The 20,694-nt window shown below is 40.1% G+C and overlaps 1 protein-coding gene and 1 long non-coding RNA gene across 3 annotated transcripts; one reads left to right on the forward strand and one right to left on the reverse strand.

Annotated features, from left to right (window-relative positions):
* Positions 1-574: 574 nt before the first annotated feature.
* Positions 575-3,409, forward strand: LOC137198181 (uncharacterized). Its single transcript, XR_010931602.1, has 3 exons — positions 575-696; positions 856-996; positions 1,183-3,409. It is a non-coding gene; the product is annotated as an uncharacterized lncRNA (long non-coding RNA).
* Positions 3,410-11,636: 8,227 nt separating this feature from the next.
* smarcc1b (SWI/SNF related, matrix associated, actin dependent regulator of chromatin, subfamily c, member 1b) lies at positions 11,637-20,682 on the reverse strand. 2 transcript variants are annotated; one of them, XM_067611157.1, is made up of 28 exons: positions 20,413-20,682; positions 19,988-20,107; positions 19,537-19,622; positions 19,328-19,409; positions 19,141-19,233; positions 18,880-18,949; positions 18,709-18,778; positions 18,526-18,601; positions 18,124-18,249; positions 17,798-17,880; positions 17,593-17,699; positions 17,446-17,505; positions 17,034-17,062; positions 16,785-16,900; positions 16,566-16,637; positions 16,363-16,476; positions 15,925-16,078; positions 15,687-15,797; positions 15,361-15,420; positions 14,968-15,226; positions 14,745-14,816; positions 14,615-14,661; positions 14,406-14,514; positions 14,166-14,308; positions 12,623-12,757; positions 12,358-12,490; positions 12,098-12,184; positions 11,637-11,994 (listed from the first exon to the last, which is right to left on the reverse strand). In XM_067611157.1, the coding sequence occupies exons 1-28, from the start codon at positions 20,587-20,589 to the stop codon at positions 11,927-11,929; spliced, it is 2,859 nt and encodes a 952-aa protein (XP_067467258.1). In that variant the 5' UTR covers positions 20,590-20,682; the 3' UTR covers positions 11,637-11,926. The 2 variants fall into 2 exon arrangements, with proteins under 2 accessions (XP_067467258.1, XP_067467257.1); XM_067611156.1 differs by having other exon boundaries at positions 14,406-14,525; positions 14,614-14,661; positions 17,798-17,883.
* Positions 20,683-20,694: the final 12 nt, after the last annotated feature.

Genomic DNA, 20,694 nt, shown 5'->3' on the forward strand with positions numbered 1-20,694 from the left:
ATCTCGTTACACTTCTGCAATCCCTTTAATACAGAAGAGGATTAGTGCCATATGTGAAAATTTTATTTGAGTTGAGTTTAAAATCAGAATACTGACTTTAATTTCAGAACTCAAATACATTTTTCATGTGGCCCTAATCCTCCTACATACTTTAAAGTGTCAAATATCATTTGATTTTTGTTTGTTTTAGGAAACTGGTTGTGAAGTACTTTTTATATCAACACATTTATGCATACTTGATTTATATTCTATGCAGTTTAGCCTGAATGCAAACTTGAGACAGTGCTCCCAGATGATGCTCCTCTTTGTCACAGTGCTTTGTCATCACATTCACTATTTATACCAGTAAAATACACCTTGTTGATTTAATGGCTGCTATTAGTATCTCAGCCTCCATCTCAGAAAACATCATCTGAGGAAAAGAACACAAGCTGTTTATCTTGGTGACACATCAGTAGGGCAGGTCATGACCTCACCATCCTATAGGCAAAAAATATTGTATCTGGTTCATGCTCAGAGAGGAAGGAAGTAGGAGGAGACAGGAAGTACATCGTCTCACTCATAAATGTATAAACAGAGGGGTCTCACTGCAGCCACGAACCATAACCCAGTAAAACCAAAAGAAGAAGCAAAAGCAAAGCAAAAACTGCTGAAACAAAGAAAAGATTCTCTGAAGACGATGGATTATATCAAACTGTGAGTGCAGTCTGTCACTTCATAATAATTGTTAACATATGTGTTTCTGTGTATAAATACTATAACAGTGCTATAGAGTCAATATGTAAATCTGAAATATTTGCTTTTCTGCCCCATAATCTTGAGATCGACTTGAATAATTTTGCTGTCTTCTCCCAGGAAAAAACTTGTTATCACTGTTGGAGGTTTCATAACAGTGAACATAGCAAGTGCTGATATTCCAATTCCTGGATGGATACAGTTAACAGGCTTAATCATTGTCGTCGGTACCATCTTGTTGAAAAAATAGCTTCTTTCAGTGTAAGTGTACATTTATTGACCCTGCTCATACAAACGTTTGATTCCTCATTGACCTTTATATTCAATCTGCTTAGCATAAGTAACAGTACACATCTTGCAGACCCAGTTGTCATAATCTGTGAGACATTTAAACTGCTGTCTGTTCTAAAACACATCTTGAATTATTGTATCTATATGTTTTTCCAGAGACCTCACTAAGATTGGACTGAATGCCAAGGTATTCTGGACTCTTAAAGTGGATACTAAGTGAGTGTGTGCTTCGCTGCTTTTGTAAAACTCATACTGGGCGTTCTGTCTGTGAAGGAGAGCCAGGAATCAGCTAATCACCATAGTATGTTCGAGACACACACTCCACCCAAATGTACCTCTAAATTGATTCTCTGTAAAGACTCAATGAAAACTGACAATTAACTAAAACACATGATGGAAAATATTGTCAGTTGAGCTGAATTGTAACTGAACTTTTGTGCAAGTGCAAGTTAACACTCTTTATCAGTTTGCTGATGTTCTGGTTGGTGACCATATATGGATTTTGAGATATAGATGCTTTAAGACGAATGATATAAAAGTGTGGGGCCAAAGAGCTCGCAAGGCTTTGTCCTGCCTTTTTTGCATTTTGGGAATCTGTTCAATAACTAGGTCAGAGGTAGAGGACAGCCACCTGCCTGTACCTCATCAACATTGGCAGGGTGTATCTGTTATCTAAGGCAGAAACCATTACAGAAGAAACTCGAATGACCAGACACGTTCAGAATATGTAAAGCCAAAGAATTCATTAATTCAAAGAGTTCATTTAGCAACACTGTAAAAAATTTGACATTTTGTGTTCTAGAAAAATGAATGCACCACATTTTGCTTTGAGGTATTGTTATTTTTATACAAACAGTACACAAACTCCACTCTCTCAGAGGGGCACAGGGGAGATGAAAAGCTGTCATATTAATGTTGTTGTGTAACTGCTGGGCATTACAGATGAGAAATGAAAATAAAAATACACCCACAAAAATATAGGTGTGTCTATGCAGGGGTATTAGGTGTGACAGCAATGCTGTTCCTCTTTTCAACATGATTTAACATCTCTACTGAAAACATGGAAATTGTGTTGCATTTCCAACTGAGGAGTGTACCATGAAGATACATCCATCACTGAAAGTAAACAATAAAGCACATTCTCCCTCAAAGATTCTGTGCACTTCACATGTAGTAGTGGTCATACAACTTTATAAGGCATCATCAGAGCTGTTTAAACTCAATATGACTGCATGATAAGTGCCATAATGAGAGGATGATAAAAATAAAACAAGTGTTGGGTATTAAATAGTAGACTATTCTGTGAACAAATCTGAATCTGAATTCTAGTTTGTGAGATTTTACCAGTAAATTGTTGCAATAAGACAAGAAAAGGTTCAACTTTGTATTGTTTTTACAAGTAACACTGTTACACTGTTGTTTGATTTATTTCGCTAGATCTCATCAATATATACAGTAGTTCTGTATTATTCAGTTTTTGCATGAGAAAACATTCATAGCTACAGTAATTGTGTGTTGTCAATCACTGAAATCATTCAACATATGTATTCTTTACTTTGAGTGATTAAGAATGAAACTGAAAGTGTCATTACATAACAGTATTTTTCCACTGTGGCGCAGTGGTACATACTATAAGTTGGAAATAATTTGTGAAATTACACCATTGTACAAGAAATATAACTTGAAATGTATCAAAATAGATTGTACAAAGCAAATATATCTGTTTATTAAAAATCTGTAGGCCTCAGATAGGCTCATGATATCACTTCTGAAGTGCTTCAGGAGGATTTACAGGAAGGGCTGAAAAACACTGCAGTGCACGTTTGAAGACATGCATGACAGAGGACTGTCAATACAATGTGAAACCAAAACTAAACACAAAACTTCAGTGATTGTGAAAGTCAGATATAGTCTACTGATCCAGCAAAACAACTGCTGAGAGATAAGATATCAAGGATGGCTTTGAAAGTGTAAGCTATTACCTCTGTAGGTGATATTGATCTCATTGTAGAGGAGCAAAGAGACAAGGAAAAAAGGTTAATTTTTTAATAACTTAACAATTTTGGCAGTGTTAATTCTATTGCAACCCCACACATTAATACAGCAGTGTATTGCTGCCACCATGACAAAAAACATATTTTTTCAATCTCCTGATTCCTTCTCTTTTTCACTTTGTGCTACCATGGTAACACATACGCACATCAGCACACAAAACATGAATTTTCCCACAAACAATCAGAAAATGAGAAGCAGTAAAAACATCACTTTGCTGTACTTGTGTCAGTCTGTGTATTTTAGCAGTTTCTGCTTAACAGTGAAAGGACCAGATCATCTCCCCTAATATTACAATAAAGGTTCCTCTTTTTTCATCATGTACCTGTTTGTCATTATTCATAAAGATCCACTTGTAGTTTGACTAACGAAAAATATCTTCATGAGTTGTTTTTGAATACCATAGAAGAAAATTCAGCACTTAAAGAGCAGCTGTTATAATAAGAGAGTTTTCATCATATCGAGAAACTGAGCAAATATGTTTTTTGTCATGGTGGCAGCAATACGCTACTGTATTAATGTGTGGGGTGACAACAGAATTAATAACTTAACACTGCCAACTGTACATTGGATATTCACAAACAAACAAAGCTACTATATTTTCTTATTGATACTTAACATAACTCTGAAGAAGTTCATCATGTTACTAAAGTTGTCAGTCTTGTATCTTAATTAAAATAGATAAGTTTTGGACATTATTACATGTTATTTTAAGTCAGCGTAAGCTACAAAATAAGGTCATAAATTTAGCATAACTGTGGATATGAGCCACTGTGTGAAACAGTTTTGTCAAAATGGAGGTTGTGGGGTAAAATGTGCCAGTAATGCTAGGGCAAGTTGAGTCAATGGCTCAATTTACCCCCCAAAATTATTCTGATATTCTAGAGACTAGAGACACTATTCATGTTAATGTTTGATCACTATTACAAGTGTTACAATGTTGTGTTGAAATGTTTCATCATGGGATAAAGGTGATCACTCAGAACAGCTTTGTATTGATTTGTTTTCAGGAAGAAAAAAAAATACCAGCGCGCAGGTTGATTACATCGTAATCTTAGTCTCTCTCCTCTGCTCCGCTGATACTCTATCAGCAGGTCTCAACGAGGGGAGTCACATCCACCTGCTACATGATGCATATTTTCTTATTTGAGCATCACTCCCAGAGTTGGGGGTGTTTCTCAGAGTTAAAGTTGAGCTACTGTAACGAGCGAAGTACTCCCAAAGGACTCTCCATAACCTGTTGTTCCCCCTCTCCTTCCCACAAAGTTAGGTTGTAAAAAATAGGCAATAAATGAAAAGTGCAGAGCAATAACCACCTTTAAAGCTCTTCCCTACACATTACATGGTGTGCTGTCTCTATATAGCTAAAACTGAATAAATAAAATGTTTGTTTTTTTCATTCAGACCATTAAAAAATGTGTGAACATTTTTTCTGGGTGAGGGGGACTGTCCTCAGTAATTCTAAAAGTCTGACACTTCCCTCATTTCTTCATCATCCTCCACCGTTGTTTAGTTGGCAGAAGCCTGCTGAGTAAAAGACTCGTCAGGATGACTACAAAATGATAGGGGTTAGCAGCATCAGCAAACCTTATCACTGCCGGGTGTCAACAATAAATGACCCTACCTCCCTTTCACACACACACACACACACACACACACACACACACACACACACACACACACACACACAAACGCAGCACATGGCATGGAGTGCTTCTTGTCACAGCTCATGTCAGCTGGAATCAGCTGAGTTGAGACAGAGGCAACTGTTCACACATTGCATTGCTCAATTAATTCAAGTGTTTCAGGGGAATATAATTATATAATTGCAACTTTGTAATACTGTTGTCCAGGGTGTGATCAAGCTGCATCAGAATTACAGGGAAGGATCATGTGCACTTTGCTCTCATCGCTGACTGAGTGAATTCCACATAAATCTTAAGCCAAATGAAATTGTTAGACAGCAAACTTTTTAGAAAGGTGTATCTATATATTTTTTTCACTTTTTTATCTAACCAACCCTCATAGTTTATCATGTATTTATTGGTGAGTCAGAGGTGTAAAACCATGCAGACAAGATTCATTCTCTGCTTTTTCTATTCCCCCTTTTGTCTTCTCCCAGTAACTGACTCACCCAGATTCTATGTGACACACTGGTCTGTTTTATGTTTTCAGAGAAATGATCCCTTCATCAAAGTATTTTGTGACATTCGGAGCAGATTAAGGGGCAGAGATGTGGTTTCTCCCTTTGTCAGTTAAATGAGAGCAGCTTTCAGTTGACTGTTGTCAGGTGTTTATGAGTTGTGTTATAAACATCCACATGAACATACAAACATCTTAGTGTCCTTTTCATTCATAAAAATGAAGGTTTGATAAAAATGACTTTCTGTACACACATAAACATGCACAAATATATATTTATTGTTGAGAACCAATGCATTTCAACAGAGCAACAGGTGGAAAGTCATTGGCTGAATCAGACATAACCATCTCAGATCCTAAGGACAAACTGAGTGAGATGCACATACAAAAGGGGATGTCAGAAAACAATCAGCATCATTCCATCTCAGCTCATTGGCATAGCAGGTGCCACAGTGTTCACTCCCGTCATAGTTGTCTGGCTGTCCTTCATGCCAAAAGGTACAGTTGACTGCGGATCCATCAGACCACATCCATCTTCCTTCTGCATGGATGTCACTGAGTCCCATCCAAGTGGCTCCCTGAGTGTGGTCAAAGTTCCTGATCAGGGATGCAACGAAATTCTGTTCTTCCAGACTGTGGATAGACACCAGGTTGGCCCTCTCTGACACACAGTGAAACTCTGCATCAGCCCAGGTCATATGTGTGCCGACAGTCTTGTAGCAGCGGCCGTGGAAGCTGTACCAAGACATGGAACAGTTACCACGCTGTAGCTTCACTTCATGGTCGCCTGAGGGAGTCTCGGCACCCAGAGCCAGATCAAACAAAAAGAGGAACAAGAGCATGTTGTCAAGTCAGGACAAGAGTGTTGGTAATTTGTTGGTTGGAGCTAATCTGCACTGTGGGGTGTGATCAAGAATATTGCAGAGACAGGGGAAAGGCTGTTCTCTTTTAAATGCTTTAGAGAGGGTGTCTGCACTGCTGGCATTATATGATTGGTCAAGAGCACTTGCCAAACATTTTCATCCACACAGTAACACACAGAAGCTGAACATAACCCAAGAAAAGACCATCGATTCACCATGAGATTTCATATCAACACTGAAAGTACATATGAACATTGAAAGTGTTTTTTCTTGCTGTAATCATTCCTCCTGTTCATACTGGCCGTTAGAAGATTCATTCTTAATGTGCTTCAATGTAAGTGATGGACAGCCCTCAGTTTGTGCAAATATGTATTTGCAGGTTATCAGAAACTTATATTCAAATTAATAAAATCAAGTGGATATCTTCCACCTTTTTACTGCAAATGTTCCTCTTCTTATTACCATCCTCTCACTGCCATTCAACAGAGAAACACTGTCCAGGGATACAAAGAGGAATTTTGTACTAAAACACTTTAACTTTGGAAGATATCCACTTAATTCAACTAATGTGGACGACTTAAGCCTCACATTAGATTCAGATAAACTGAAATATGTTTTTTCACAAAACGAGGATGGTCAATTTTGTCCACGTACATTGAAAATGCATTTGGAGGATCTTCTAATGGTCAGTATGAACAGCAGGAATGATTACAGTGTTTCAATGTTTCAAAGATTCCTTTACCACTAAAAGGCTTTGTAAAATTGTGGTTCTCCCCTGAACATTTCACTCATTGTGATCTTTCCTTTGAGTTGAAATGATGACAAATATGTGTTGCATACACATTGGACTTTGTTACACTTTACCTCCCTCCCACAGAGTATTTGTACTTGGTGTGCGTGCGATCAAAACAGTTGTTACCAAATGTATCTAATACACAGAGTCAGCTATGAATAGCTGGAACAGACTTTGAAAAACACTTTAATAATCTAAACTTATACACACAAGAAAGTGAAAAACAGTGAATCGTTTCACTGTTAATTCTCTTAATAATATGTTTTTGTTTTGCACAATGACTGGAAGTTATCTGTGTGACTGTCAAGTGTCAGAGAAAATTTGGGTTGATAAAATAACTTCTGTACATACTTGTATCTTCACTCTACAGGTGAACAGTGACCAGGTTGAATCGCACATATTTGCCATAGAGCCTGTGCGAGATGCACAAACAAAAGACTGAGTTTTTGAACATGATCAATCATTCCACTTCAACTCTGTGCCAAAGTTGTTGTGAATACAGTCTTCATGTTTTCCAATGTTGTCTGGCTGTCCTGCAAAGTTGACTGCAGATGCATCAGACCACATCCATCCTCCTACTCTCTGGGTGTCGGTACGACACAATATTAAATGCAAAAAAAGCAAACCGTTGAACCTTTTGTTGATCACTGAAGCTGTACACTTTTATTAAAGAAACAGAGCCAAAGTTAGACTCTCAATAGTGTGATTTTATTCACAGAGGTGAGTATGTGGCAAATATTGAGTTCTGTGTACATAAATAGGAATATACCTGCTGGATATGTGGAGTATTTATGATGACACAGAATCAACAGTTAAACATGTTCCTTCATTTATCTAACCACAGAAGAGTATGAACAACTAGAACAATTATGCAAAAACATGAATAATTTAAATCTATATTTTGTGCTAATTCTGTCAGCAGTTTCCATGGGGAAAAAATAACATTTTGAGTTTATTAGAAAGATGTGAAAATTTTCCATTTGACCCACTACTGGTTTTAACTAGTGAGTGTCCAAAGTTCAAGAAACTGAGGATTGGTGAAATGACTTTTATACACACATATAGATTTGTGTTTCTAATCAGTCATCAGTACAACAGGTGGAAAGTCATTGGATTGAATCAGAGATAACCTTCTCAGATCCTAAGTATAAAATGGGCGAGATGCACAAACAAAAGGGAATGTATTGACAACTGATTGCCAAAGTTTTTGGCAATCGGTTGATCAGTTGGAAAAAATCTTGCAGAGACTGGTGAAAGGCTGCTTTCTTTTATCTGCTTCAGAGAGGCTGTCTGCACTGATGGTGTGATATCATTGGACAAAAGCACTTGGCAAACACAAGTAGTTTTACTCACCCACACAGCATCTGAACATAATGAAGTTCTGTTTAAAAGTGGGTCTTCATTACAGCTCTACAGTACATCTATGCTGCATGACTCAATGTAACGAAGGTTACGATATTGTAACTCTTGGTCTATAAGCACAGGTGGAGCCCTCTACTGTACTCTATGGGTAATACCAATCACACGCACACAATCACTCACTTTGCATGAATGTAGCAGGCCAATCAGGATGTGCCTACTGATTACGCGCGTCCACACCCCATATAAGCAGTGTCTCGCTGCCACCTCACCATCTAGCTCACACAGCTGGAAGAATGTAGGCCCTGCCACACCATATCATCAGACTGCCTCACTGAGCCAGGCCAGCCACAGGTTAGTCGCCACGGCCCACCTACTACTTTATAATCCCAGCTGCTTAGCGGAGCAGTAGGGGGCCCAACCCAGTCCAGATAACATGGACTAGAGCTGGGTGAAAAAAAATGCCTGACCTCGCAGGGGTCATAGGTCATATACCAAACTGCTGCAACCACATTTCCTGAGTCTTCTTGGATCACAGGAGAATGCAGATGTATAATTGCCCAGGGGGAGTCAGGTGAACCACAGCTAACACACACACCAACCTTTTCACAAGTCCTGAGTCACATCTGCAATAACGGACCTTGAAAAGGAGCCCATCATGTCCAAGAGATAGAAACTTATGAATGGACAAGACATAGACCAGGACGCCACTGTGCATATGTCCCTGACACTCACCCCACCGAACAAGGCCATAGGCGCTTCCATGCAACACATGGAATGCACACGGACCACAATGAGGGGATCCCTACCCGCCTGCCTGGAGGCTTGGGTGATGTACTCACACTCTTGGATAAGGCTTTACCAGCCACTACCTCTCCATAGTGCTCTAACAGCTGTTCAGTGGGTTGAAAGGAGGTCGTGCATTCAACATAACATACCAACACAAGTACTGGGCACAAGAGGTGCAATTTTGCCTCCCTAGTGCCCCCATGGGGCAGAGGACAAAATGCCTCTATCTGAAATTAAACCCAGTTCTCTGAAACATCAGTAAGGTGTTTCACCAGACTACTCTCCTTGCCTGGAGCAAGGAAGAGGTCTGCTTACTCAGACTGAAAAGAGGACGTGAAGTCAGGCTTTTATAGCTGGAGGAAGTCCCTCCTCCGGGGAGCGGACGTCATGTCTGACTGCCAGCCAGGACTGGCGTAGTGTAAAAAAGCTTGTGGGGACAAAGGCAGGGAGCATGTCCCATAGTGAGATACCTCATATTTCAAAATTTCTCTTTATGCATCCATGTGCAAATCGGGCAGTGACTGAAACAAAGAAAATATTCTCTCAAGAAGATGGATCATATCAAACTATGAGTACACTCTGTCACTTCATAATAATTGTTAACATATGAATTTCTGTGTATATATACTGAGTGCTACAGAGTCAGTCTGTAAATCTGAAACATTTGCTTTTCTGCCCCATAATCTTGGGATCAGTCTGACTAATTTTGCTGTCTTTTCCCAGGAAAGAAATTGCTTTAACTGTTTTAGGAGGTCTCATGACATTGAACATTACACAGGCTGAAATTCCATATTCTGAACGGACACCGTTGTTAGCCCTCTTGATCCTCCTTGACCTTTATATTCAATATACTTAGCATAAGTCACATTACAAAGGACACCTTGCAGACCCAGTTGTCATAAGCTGTGAGACACTTAAACCTCCGTCTGTTCTAAAACTCATCTTGAATTAATGTATCATGCTATTTTTCCAGAGACATCACCAATATGGTCATTAGAGTGATTGTCATGATATCCTGGACTTTTAAAGAGGATACTAAGTTAGTGTGTGGATTCAGTGCTTTTGTAATACTCATACTGGGTGTTTTGTTTATGAAGGAGAACCAGGAATCACTTAATAGGTAGAAACCAGACCAGAAACGTTCAGGAGATGTAAAGCCAACAAATTCATTAATTCAGAGTTCATTTAGCAACACTGTAAAAAATTTGACATTTTGTGTTCTAGAAAAATATCATATGATTAATAATATAATTTGCCTTTAAAACTTAAAAACTTGTTGGATGACCACTTACAACTTGATTAAATAAAGAAGTGAATGAACCACAGTTTGCTTTGAGGTTTTATTATATTATACAAACTCCAGTCTCTCAGAGGGGCACAGGGAAGATGAAAAGCTGTCATATTAACGTTGTTGTGTAACTGCTGGGCATTAGGATCCTCTCTCATACATGTAAATACCCACAATTAAGAACAAAAGATAAAACAAAAATAATTTCATATAAAAGAACTTTAGATTCTTTAACTCCGACATTAGAGTACAAACATTTCTGTGAGCTTGTCTGGTTGGTTTGTGTAGATTCACTTTGTGTGATGATAACGAGGCGTCAGTCTACAAGATAGTATAATAGATATTATTATCACTATTATTATTTTGCCCCAATGTTCAAGATCAAGACTGAAGAAGGCTGTTGATAACATATTAATAAGTTGGAGTGTTCGCCCTACATGTGACGTCTCTACACTGAAATAAATCCTACCTTCATTGAAGTTATAATGTTTAGTTTTCATTGAAACTGTATGAAAGAGGCTGTTGTTTGTGGTGCTGTTGGATTGTACTGTTCTACACTGAGTTTCTAATTTTTAGTCTTTGACCCTCATTGATGTAAATCAGGTAGACAAAATATTAGAAACATTAGAGAGTTAGATTGACATTTCATTTCTTTAAACAGCTCAGATTTATTGCAGAGGGGATTGTTTGAAAAAAAATGGGTAGCATGCAGTTAAACAAGTTCATATGAGGATAACTATTACCTGGATTCACTCAGTGTACATTAAAATCAAGACATCACCATGATGGTCATTGGGAGTGATTGCACTGAATGTCACCAATTTTCTCTAAATGGAAACTATTTGTCGTGTGGATTCAATGGTTTTGTACTTACTCATACTGGGCCTTTTGTCTATGAAGGAGAACCAGGAATCAGCTAATAAAAATAAAATCCAACAACCAGACAAGTTCAGAATATGTAAAGCCAATATTTTAGTTCATTCACCTACATTGTGAAAACCTGATGTTTTGACTAGTTCATAAAGTGTATGTAATTTACTTTTAGAAAACTTGAAAACATGTTGAATGAATACTTTTGATTTCATTGATTCATTCAGCATACTTGATGAAAGGGAGAGTATTCTAAAGTTTTTGTACAAAGTGAAATGAAAAGCATGTCATTTAAATGCTGTGTAACTGCTGGACATGAGGGACGTACCATGAAGATACACACACTACTTAATGTAGAAAAGAACTTAATACACATTCTCTCAAACACAAACAGATACAAGCTCACACACTCACAGTTAAACCAGCTGAACTAGGACAGAAGACAAAACAGGAGTTTGTTTCGTATAAAACAACTTTAATGAGCTGAGTTCATTCTGCAGATTTCTCAACTCTGACATCAGAACACAAACATTTCACAGATATAAGACAGACTGAGCCGTTTGACCAAATACACATCAACTGTGTTTTATGTGCTTGTGTAGCGTTCAGTCTATAAAATGTGACTACTGGAGAGTTACAGACTTCAATTTTTACTGTTCCTGAACATCTATGCCAGTGTGACATTTTCATGTGTTTGTCCTTGCTGAAGGAGGACTGATGCATCTGTCCTGTTTTGTGGTCAGATCAAGTGTGGCTTGAAGCTGGAGGACCGGGCTGAGCTGGTGCTATCCCATCAGGCTGTGAGGACGGGTCTGAGACAATAAAAGAAGAAGTCAGCCTAATTACACCCACTGAATCCGACCATGCTCAAAATACAACCAGCATTTTAAACTTATAACAGTAAAAAGTACTCACACATGCCATTGGGAGCTCCAGGGTGTCGAGGGGCCATCGTCTGGGCATTTCCTCCAACAGGCATCATTCGGTTGGGCATGGACTGGCCTGAGGAAGGAGGCATGAAAGTAACAATGATATGACAGATGAAATATAAAGATCTGAGTGACATCAGATGCAGATGTGGTTTGTTGCGTCCTAAAAGGTTGTGAGTGTGTCATATCTTAGGAGGAGTGTGATTTTCAGTGTGTGTGTGTGTGTGTGTGTGTGTGTGGCCAGACCTGAATGCTGCATTGTGAATCCCGGCTGCCCCTGCTGCTCCCTCTGCTGGCGCACCTTCATCTCTGCCTGCTTCAGCTGCTCAGTGTGGAAAGTCTGCCTCTCTGACAGTAGCTGCTGCCGCTGCTGCTCTAGCTGCATGACAACACGCATACACATATTGTATGAGTGATATGAGCTTCCATATATAAACCCCGGGGAGAAGAAATGCTAAAAAGATGAAATTTAGCTGGATTTAAAAAGAGCAAGCAGAGCATGTTCACTCACAGCCTCTTTCTCGCGGTCCATGATGGTCTCCAGCTCCTCAAAGTGTCTCAGCTTGATCTCCAGCTTCTTCATCTGGGTCTCCACCAGCAGAGCCACCAGGGACTTGATCTTTCTCTCCTCGACTGCCGCTAAGTGCTGTGAATACAGGAGGAAAAAGATGGAGGAAGTTACAAGTTAGAAGAAAAGAGACACCACAAGAAAGAGGGTGTGGTAAGAGCTTGTAATGAGGAAATGTGGAGGTAGAGATAAAGAGGGAACACACTGAGGAAGAGAGGGAAAGATAAGAGTTGACAGGAGGCAGATGAGGCTAGAATAAATTGGGCGTGACAGAGCGTGTCGAGGATGCAGAGAGAAAATAAAAAGACACTGCAAGGAAGAAAACTACCTAATCAATCATCACAACTAGGGGTGGGACAATAATTGATCCAACTATACATCTTTATGGAAAACATTTAACGTGGTCACACCACCGCAGGTTTACAGTATCACTCAACTATTTGTCACGGTAAGTGGCCATGACAGTCGGTGGGAACGCCTCTCTGCCACACAGACAGACTTACACTGGAATCTAAAATACCCATTAATCTCATAGCAACATACATGACACCCCTTTCTGTTGAGGATAATCTTAGGTTTATAAAATGGTGTGTTATATTGTTTAGGTCAGTCAATTTAGTTGTAACATGGACACTACTTTTGGAAATTCATTGAAACTACCACACAAAGGCCAAAAAACATCCTTACGTATGTTTTGCAACAAGCAAACGTGTACTGTAAGTATTGTATGTTTCAATTCCACTGTTGGATTCCATTATTATGAAGATGACAATGTATACTGTGTCAATTTTTGTCATCATACTATACATTTTTATATCAGCATATGCCTGTCAGCAAGCTTCTGGGTGAGGTAAGGCGCCCTCTGGTGGTCTTTATAATACCAAAATTACTGAGGGCAGATGATAGAAAATAAAATCAAAATTTTAAAAGTATGTTATTAACCGGAAACAGATCATGAATCATGGACACACTTGGCTGTTTTTGAGGTTTGATAATTAGTGATTCTACTCATTAATGAGCCAATCAAGGCACCTGTCTTGTTAACACATGTAAATTGGAAAATAGCTAAAATTACACAAATAGCTAGTAGCTACGTGTTAACATAAACATTGCCTTTGCTAAATTATCCAGACAACTAGCTGTTTAGTTAACTGAGCTGCCATTAATATACTTATGGCGCATGGTGTAGATACAGGGTAAGACACAACACCTCACTGGTTAACATGAACTGCAAATTTGGAAACAGAGTGAGCTTATAGAATCATTTACTTTTATTTGTAACCTGATTTTTGGTTCTAATTTCACAAGGATACTATATATTCTCCACATACTCTACATCATTTAGAAGTGCAAAGCCAGGTCTTAAAGTCTTGGTTGCTGGGAGACGTCCGACAACTGAAAAAAGCCTCTATTTAAAATTACAACAATTTCTTCATATTAAAATCCTGTGATTTGTCCGTTTTGAAGTGGGAGGGCGGGTCTTTACCTTGGCCTTTGTAGCAGCGGAGGCCAGAGCAGCTGCTGCCGCCGTGGCAACGCTGCCCTCCACCAGGTCCTGCTCCATCACTCTCCCCCCGTCATCCCCTTCTCCCTCCCGCCGCCCTATGCTCTCATCGTCATCTCCCCTCCCTGGATCAAAGAGAGGATTTCTTTAATATAAACAGACATGCACATAAACACATATACAATAAACGCACAAATACACACCCTGCACATATATACTTACCGTCTCTCTCCTCTGCAAGTATATTTTCAGCATTTTCTCTTTTGACTCGTACTGCCTCCGATTGTGCCGCGCTGGGTTCCACCTTCAGTCCATCCGCCCTAGCGGGGACCTCAAACAGATCCAACACACACACACACACACACTCAAGGTAAACAACATAAATCATCAGCAGATAGAATATGCCTGTGAAACTCTTATTGGTGTATCACCTGATGGGAGGTGGAGTTTGTCTCCATTTTTTCTGCATCCATTGCTTCTGAGGGACAGAAAGAAAAAATATAATACATGTATTATAGAAAAAACAGTGTGTGACTACGTGTGTATGTACTTCAATCTCACCTGTCTTTTCAGGTTGGCTGGAAGTTTCAAAGACTTTATCCACGGACTCCTCCTGCACTTTGGAAAACTCCTCTGAGGACAAAGATGTAGTGTCACCACACACATTTTTTTTTCCCTTTACACACACCGTACATACAAAACAGTCTCAAAATCATACATCTGCTCATATTAACATAGACTACACATATATTAACACTCTCTTCCTCTCTCTCCGTCTTCTCACCCAGTGCAGCTTTAGCCGCCGCTGATGCCACCCGTGGATCCACCACAGATGCCAGGAAGGCCACAGTGCTCATCACAGGGTTCTCCGATTGGCTGAAAGGCACAGGCTGGTATGCCAATGGGCCGAGGGAAGCCGAGGAGTCTTCCAAGTAAGGGTCTTCTATTGGCAGACGAAGGAAGTGGAGGATACACTCGTCCTGCGTTCGGGAGCCCACATGCTCTGACACTTTGTTCCAGTCATCTCTGTAGACCTCTAGGGCCTGAGAGAGTCAGAGAAGGTGAGAGACAAGTATATACACTTTTATAAAATATCATTATAGTGTAAATTTAATCCACTGTTATAATACAAGTTGTTATATTGTTAAAAGTCCCCCCAAAAAAGTGATAGTCTTACCTCTAATAACAAGAGTGTCTCTTGCTCTGTCCATTCCCTTCCTGCACTGGCTCCTTTGGTCTGAAACAGAGGTCATAAGAGTCATTTAAGATAGTAGTATAGTAGTAACTTTTTAAACACCTAACTGCAGGTATTGATGAGAAGAGGGACAAGTAAAATATATGAATGGAAAACAAATTGAGGAAAATAAGCAAACCAATGCAAATACAGTACATGCAGTACAAAATATACTAAATATGCAAAAAAAAAAGATTAAAACAACTTTAAACAAGCTTTAAAAACAAAGATGTAATTTTCTGTGCATTTGTGCTGTTGCTGTGTGACACCTTAGGGTGTTTCCTGGCGTAGATGTCGGTGCGCAAACCAAAGTTCTGGCTGTCTGAAGGCTTCTCTCGGCTCTTTTCTGGGAAAAACAACATGTGCTGCGACGCCGACACCTGCAAGAGTGAGAGCGAGTGGCAGAGTTTATCAGGAAAATTTTAAGATTCAAATACAAGCTTGCTGAACTGTTTGTTGTCATGTGCTCTGTATGTATGTGTGTGTGTGTGTGTGTGTGTGTTTTACCTGCAGGGGTTTGTGTTGCAGGGGAGCCAGCCCGGACGGTGTGTCAGCCAGTACATTGAAATGAGGAGTGGGTGGGGGTCCCATGGGGAGAGGTCTGCTCTCTGCATCCACCTGGTAGTTAATCATACCCCACTGCTCCAAAAACGCGTGAACCCTGGACACAAAGAACATTTTTTGTTTCTTTTTATATTGTTGTGTTCCAGGTAAAACTGCCCCCACAGATTCAAAAATGTAAATACACAAACCAGAATCTGTCATTTTGTAATTAAAAATAAAAGCTGCTTTTGAACTGCAGACCCATAAAGTACACCTCATACTGCATGTTCCTTCCCATCATTAATATATTTAACTCATTAGCACATTCACATAGCTGAACACTCACATACGACACCTAATTTAGCCAGCAATGGCTGCAAACACCCACACACTAAGTTATACCTCATTATAGCACAGACGTCTCCTGTGAGGTTGCGTCTGCAGGAGGTTGAACTGAGGTATTCTTGGGGGTTCAGCCGGTACGTGTCAATCATGAAGTTACGGTAGGCCAGGAAGCTGCAATGTACAGGGAAGATCATGCTGTTAGCTTCATCGAGCCTTTGATTTGACATTTTTGCTGATGTATGAATGTCAGCTATACTCACATTTCCGGAGATTTTGACTTGTTCTTTCCATTGAAGAATTCAGGGAGTGCACGCTTTTCTATCGAGTGGATGCTGGGAAATATTGACACAAAAGGTTTTTAGGGTTAAAGCTTAGATTTATAGTTGGGTTCAGATTTGGAAAAGTCAGGTAAGAGGACTACAAACAAAGTGCTGCTCAATGTCAAATGAAAATTTGTGCATTTCTGTGTATTAACTTACCTATTGTAATTGAACCAAGATGTGTAGCTTGGTATTATGATATGATGAGTTTGTTCTGTGATATTGTCTTCTCCCTCTGATAGGCGTGGTATCTCCCCTCTCCCCTCCTCATCCTCCTGATGTAGCATCCAAACAGCGTAAATTAAATAACATTTTTACATTGCTGACTGAAACAAAAAATAAGCAAACCCTACAGACTAACTCAGTCCTGCTGCAAACATTCTGAACATATGAAAATGTCATATTTACCCTTCCTGGGAAATCATCCTCTGGTTCATCTGAAAGAGGGAAATTGAGGGATGGGTGAAAACTCAAGGTGCACACACATGCAAACAAAGAAAGCTGGTATGTTATAGTTCTTAATGTTCTAAAAAAGAAACAAATATTCTTGTAAGCCTGGTGCCAGACCTCTGAATCTCTAATTTATTCAGCAATTTAAAAGGAACTGTGAAACGCAATCCAGCTACATGCTTGTAAGTGTACAGTCAATCCAAATGACTGATAGCATGCATGTCACCTAAATGCAACACACTGTTGAGAAAGGGATTATAACAAGATTAAAACATAATCTAAAAACTATTGAAACACATGGGTTTTGTTTGAGGTATTCAGATGTATGTATACATGGTACGTTCTTCTGTAAACATTAACAATAACCTACCCAGGTCAGCCATCGTCCCTCCTTTGACAGGAGTATTCTCACTGTCCTTTTTCAGGTTGACTACAAAGAGAAAGAGAATGAAACAAATGTGAAACTCTCCTGTAACACAGGGCATTTTCTAGTTTGTGGTAAATGTGTGTATTTTACCATTCTTGGGTAGTACGACCTCCTCCATGTTAGGGACAGGAGTAGGGTCCTCCATGTCTTTGGTCAGGTCCTCCTCTGGCTCTTCCTCCTGTTGTCCACGCCTTCTCCTGTGCACACACACACACATAAAAATGAAAGATGAAACCATGCAAAGAAATACCATACAGAGAGCAAACCCTGTTTGAATGAAACTGGCATGTCTTACCCCTTCTTTCCTTTCTTCCTGCCTTCAGAGGAAGGAGGTGATGGGGAGCGTCTTCTCTTTTTGAAGGGGGTGGACTTTGAGTCCTGCTACACATTGTTATAGTTGGAGAAATACAAAGAAAGCCGGAGTTTAAGTGTCATCGACTGAAACATAAAAGATCAAGACCCTTTATATTTTGAAAAAACTCCTCTATTACTGTAAGATCTATTCAAATCCATTCACTCTCTGTATTATAATTTAATTGTTTAATTAAATATTTAATTGTGTACTAATTAAAAACACCTTTCCCTTCACAAGCCCTCCTGTGCCTACAGCTTCACACAAACCTGATTGTCTCGGAGGTGAATGCGCTGGCGGAGGATGACTGGTACATTCCTCTCATCCACACAATAGTCTTCCTCGTTCATCCACTCATTGAAAACATCTGTGTCCAGAACCCAGCCAGCATGGACCTGGAGCGCACACATCCACCCGAATAAAATGAGTACTGAATAGGGAGTTCAGGTGTAGGGTAATATATCTTGGTGCATCTCATCAACACTGCTTGTAACAAACAAATTTCTAGCCGACGGCTCTAACAGGTGCAAGAAAGTTAATTTTGGACACTGAATACAGCTCAATGTAGTGTCATGTTGTGCAGTGTAAAATATCTATATATATCTATTGATATAGTAAAATGTGGCAGCGTGTGGAACAGCACTGGAGGTTGTCTGCATCTGTGTGCTCACCCTCCAAGGTTTCTCTGGATGTGGCAGCTCTTCAATCTCTCCTTCAACATCGCTGGAGGACAACCAACTGTCATAACTGTTGTAAAGAGACAAAAGAAATAATGGTTTCGTATTCTGTTTGCGTGCGAGAACCTCTGTGCGTGTTCATGTGTGTGTGTGTGTGTGTGTGCACTCATGCATTACCTGTTGGGGTGCATGCCCCAATGTACCAAGACATGGTTGTCTTTTCGCATGACAGGACGCATCCATTCATCTAAAAATAGATGTGTTAAAAAAAAAGTAACAAGTTAAGTCCCAGCTGCTTTATAAAGATAACATACACACACACACACACACACAGAATAAATGACTGACCTTCTTCTGTAGAAGCAGGTGAGGGATATATGTGGTGACTGGCGAGCACTCGGTCGTCAGTGAGTGTACCCTGTGGAAGGACAGAATGTGATCCAGTAGCAATGAGACTGAACTACATTATCAGAGCTCCTTTTTAATCAGCCAGACCTGCCTCAGGATACTTTTCTTGAATCTGTAATACTAGCATAACATTTACTCTCCTTATTTGGCCTGTGTAACCCTCCGTCCACTTATCCCTTATCCTCCTCTGAAGCACTTTACCTGGTGCTTGGTGATGATACCGGTCAGTCTGCCAGCCAGTTCCTGATCCAGTGTAGGGTCCAGATAGACCACAGGCAGTGACATACAGTTGTTCTGGTGACACACAAAATACATGTACACATTCATCAATGGAGTGTCCTTTGTGGGCTGGAGTGTGTGTGTGTGTGTGTGTATGTGTCTTTGTCACCTGCGTCAATGCTCTTTCAATAGTACCAAACATCTCCACATTCCTTTCAGTTCTTGATGGATTCTGCAAGTCAAACCTTCGCCTGTGAAGGCAAGCAGGGGAAGAAAGAGACATCAATGGCACGTTAAGGAGGAATCAAACAAATGCAGACCAGGTTGGTTGAGGATATCACTGTGAAACAGCGAAGACATAGGAGACTTGCTACTCACCAGCCCTGCTCAGCCTTGAACTTGTAAGCAGTGCCAAGAATGTGGCAGAGTCCACCCCCTGCCCGCAGGTCCAGGAAGCACTGTGCCTGCAGAGAAGTTACTAGCTACTAAAACTGTTCGTTTTGCATGTTTTACCCAATCTTGCTGGATTTAAAGACATGTCATCTCACCTTTTTACCTTTGTAACAAGGACCACAATTGAGCTAGACTTAGTTTTATTGTGTTTTTATCCTCTCTAAGGTCAAGACTCTTGTGTTTACCTTTATTGTCTGTGTATCTATCGATGGTCATACAACATTATAGTGATGTCAAACACCTTTAAAACCCATAAAATCAACATGCATCACAACAGTTGGAGACTTTGGAGGCTGCTAACAGTCAGAGCTATTTTAAATTGAGTAAAATAAGGGTGAACAGTGTGACAGTGATGAACAGTGAGAGGCAGACTCACAGGCAGTTTGGTGAGAGTGGGACTGGTGGCTTGTCTGCCAAAAGCATCCTCTTGGAACTGGAGAAGCTGCAGGGTCACTGCAGCTAGAGCCTGACAGGATGGAGCATCCACCAGCACATACTGAACAGACACACACATTTGGAGATTGTGAGGAGGATCATTTTTCATCATCATGCGGCATTTTATCGACAGTCTCGCTAACTTAACAGCTGCATTTGGTCTGATTAACCTCTAGGATTTAACCACATTTTCACTTCATCTTTTGTATTTCTATTTCAAGCAAGTATTGCACTATTTAACTTTAGTGATCAAATCTTGCTGGCCAGTGTAAACGCAACGTTATCCAGCATGAGATGTTTGTTTACAGTCTGAGCCATTAGGACTTGCTAGCGGGGGAGGAGGCGGCTAGCTTCTTTGCTAATTACCTTTTTGTAGTGCTTCCCGATCCACTGTCGCACCACATCCAGCTGGGCTAAAGTATCAGGACTCTCCCAGAACCTGGCGGACGGACTGCTGTCTTTTTTCCGGTGTGTGGCCGTCAAAGAGCTGCTCTGGCTTGTCCCGGGAATGTCGAGGTTTGTACCTCCGGACATTGTAGCCATTATAAACCGAGATTAATCTCAAACGGGGGGACAAAACTGGCTAGCGCGCTTGCTAGCGTTTTGGGGTTATCGGTTTTTCTCGCGAGATAAACCGTGATTTCCGCA

Source organism: Thunnus thynnus, chromosome 15, assembly GCF_963924715.1.
Source record: "Thunnus thynnus chromosome 15, fThuThy2.1, whole genome shotgun sequence".
Lineage (NCBI taxonomy): Eukaryota > Metazoa > Chordata > Actinopteri > Scombriformes > Scombridae > Thunnus > Thunnus thynnus.

Bases quoted from the DNA above. Each gene is read 5' to 3' on its own strand.
- smarcc1b (XM_067611156.1), bottom strand. From the start codon at position 20,589: ATGGCTACAATGTCCGGAGGTACAAACCTCGACATTCCCGGGACAAGC. The intron at 15,421-15,686 runs GTGTCACACAGC...CCTCTGTTTCAG, and splicing joins ACGCCAGGAAACACCCTAAG to ACCAAAGGAGCCAGTGCAGG. The intron at 14,817-14,967 runs GTGAGAAGACGG...CTTTGTCCTCAG, and splicing joins GGCGGCTAAAGCTGCACTGG to AGGAGTTTTCCAAAGTGCAG.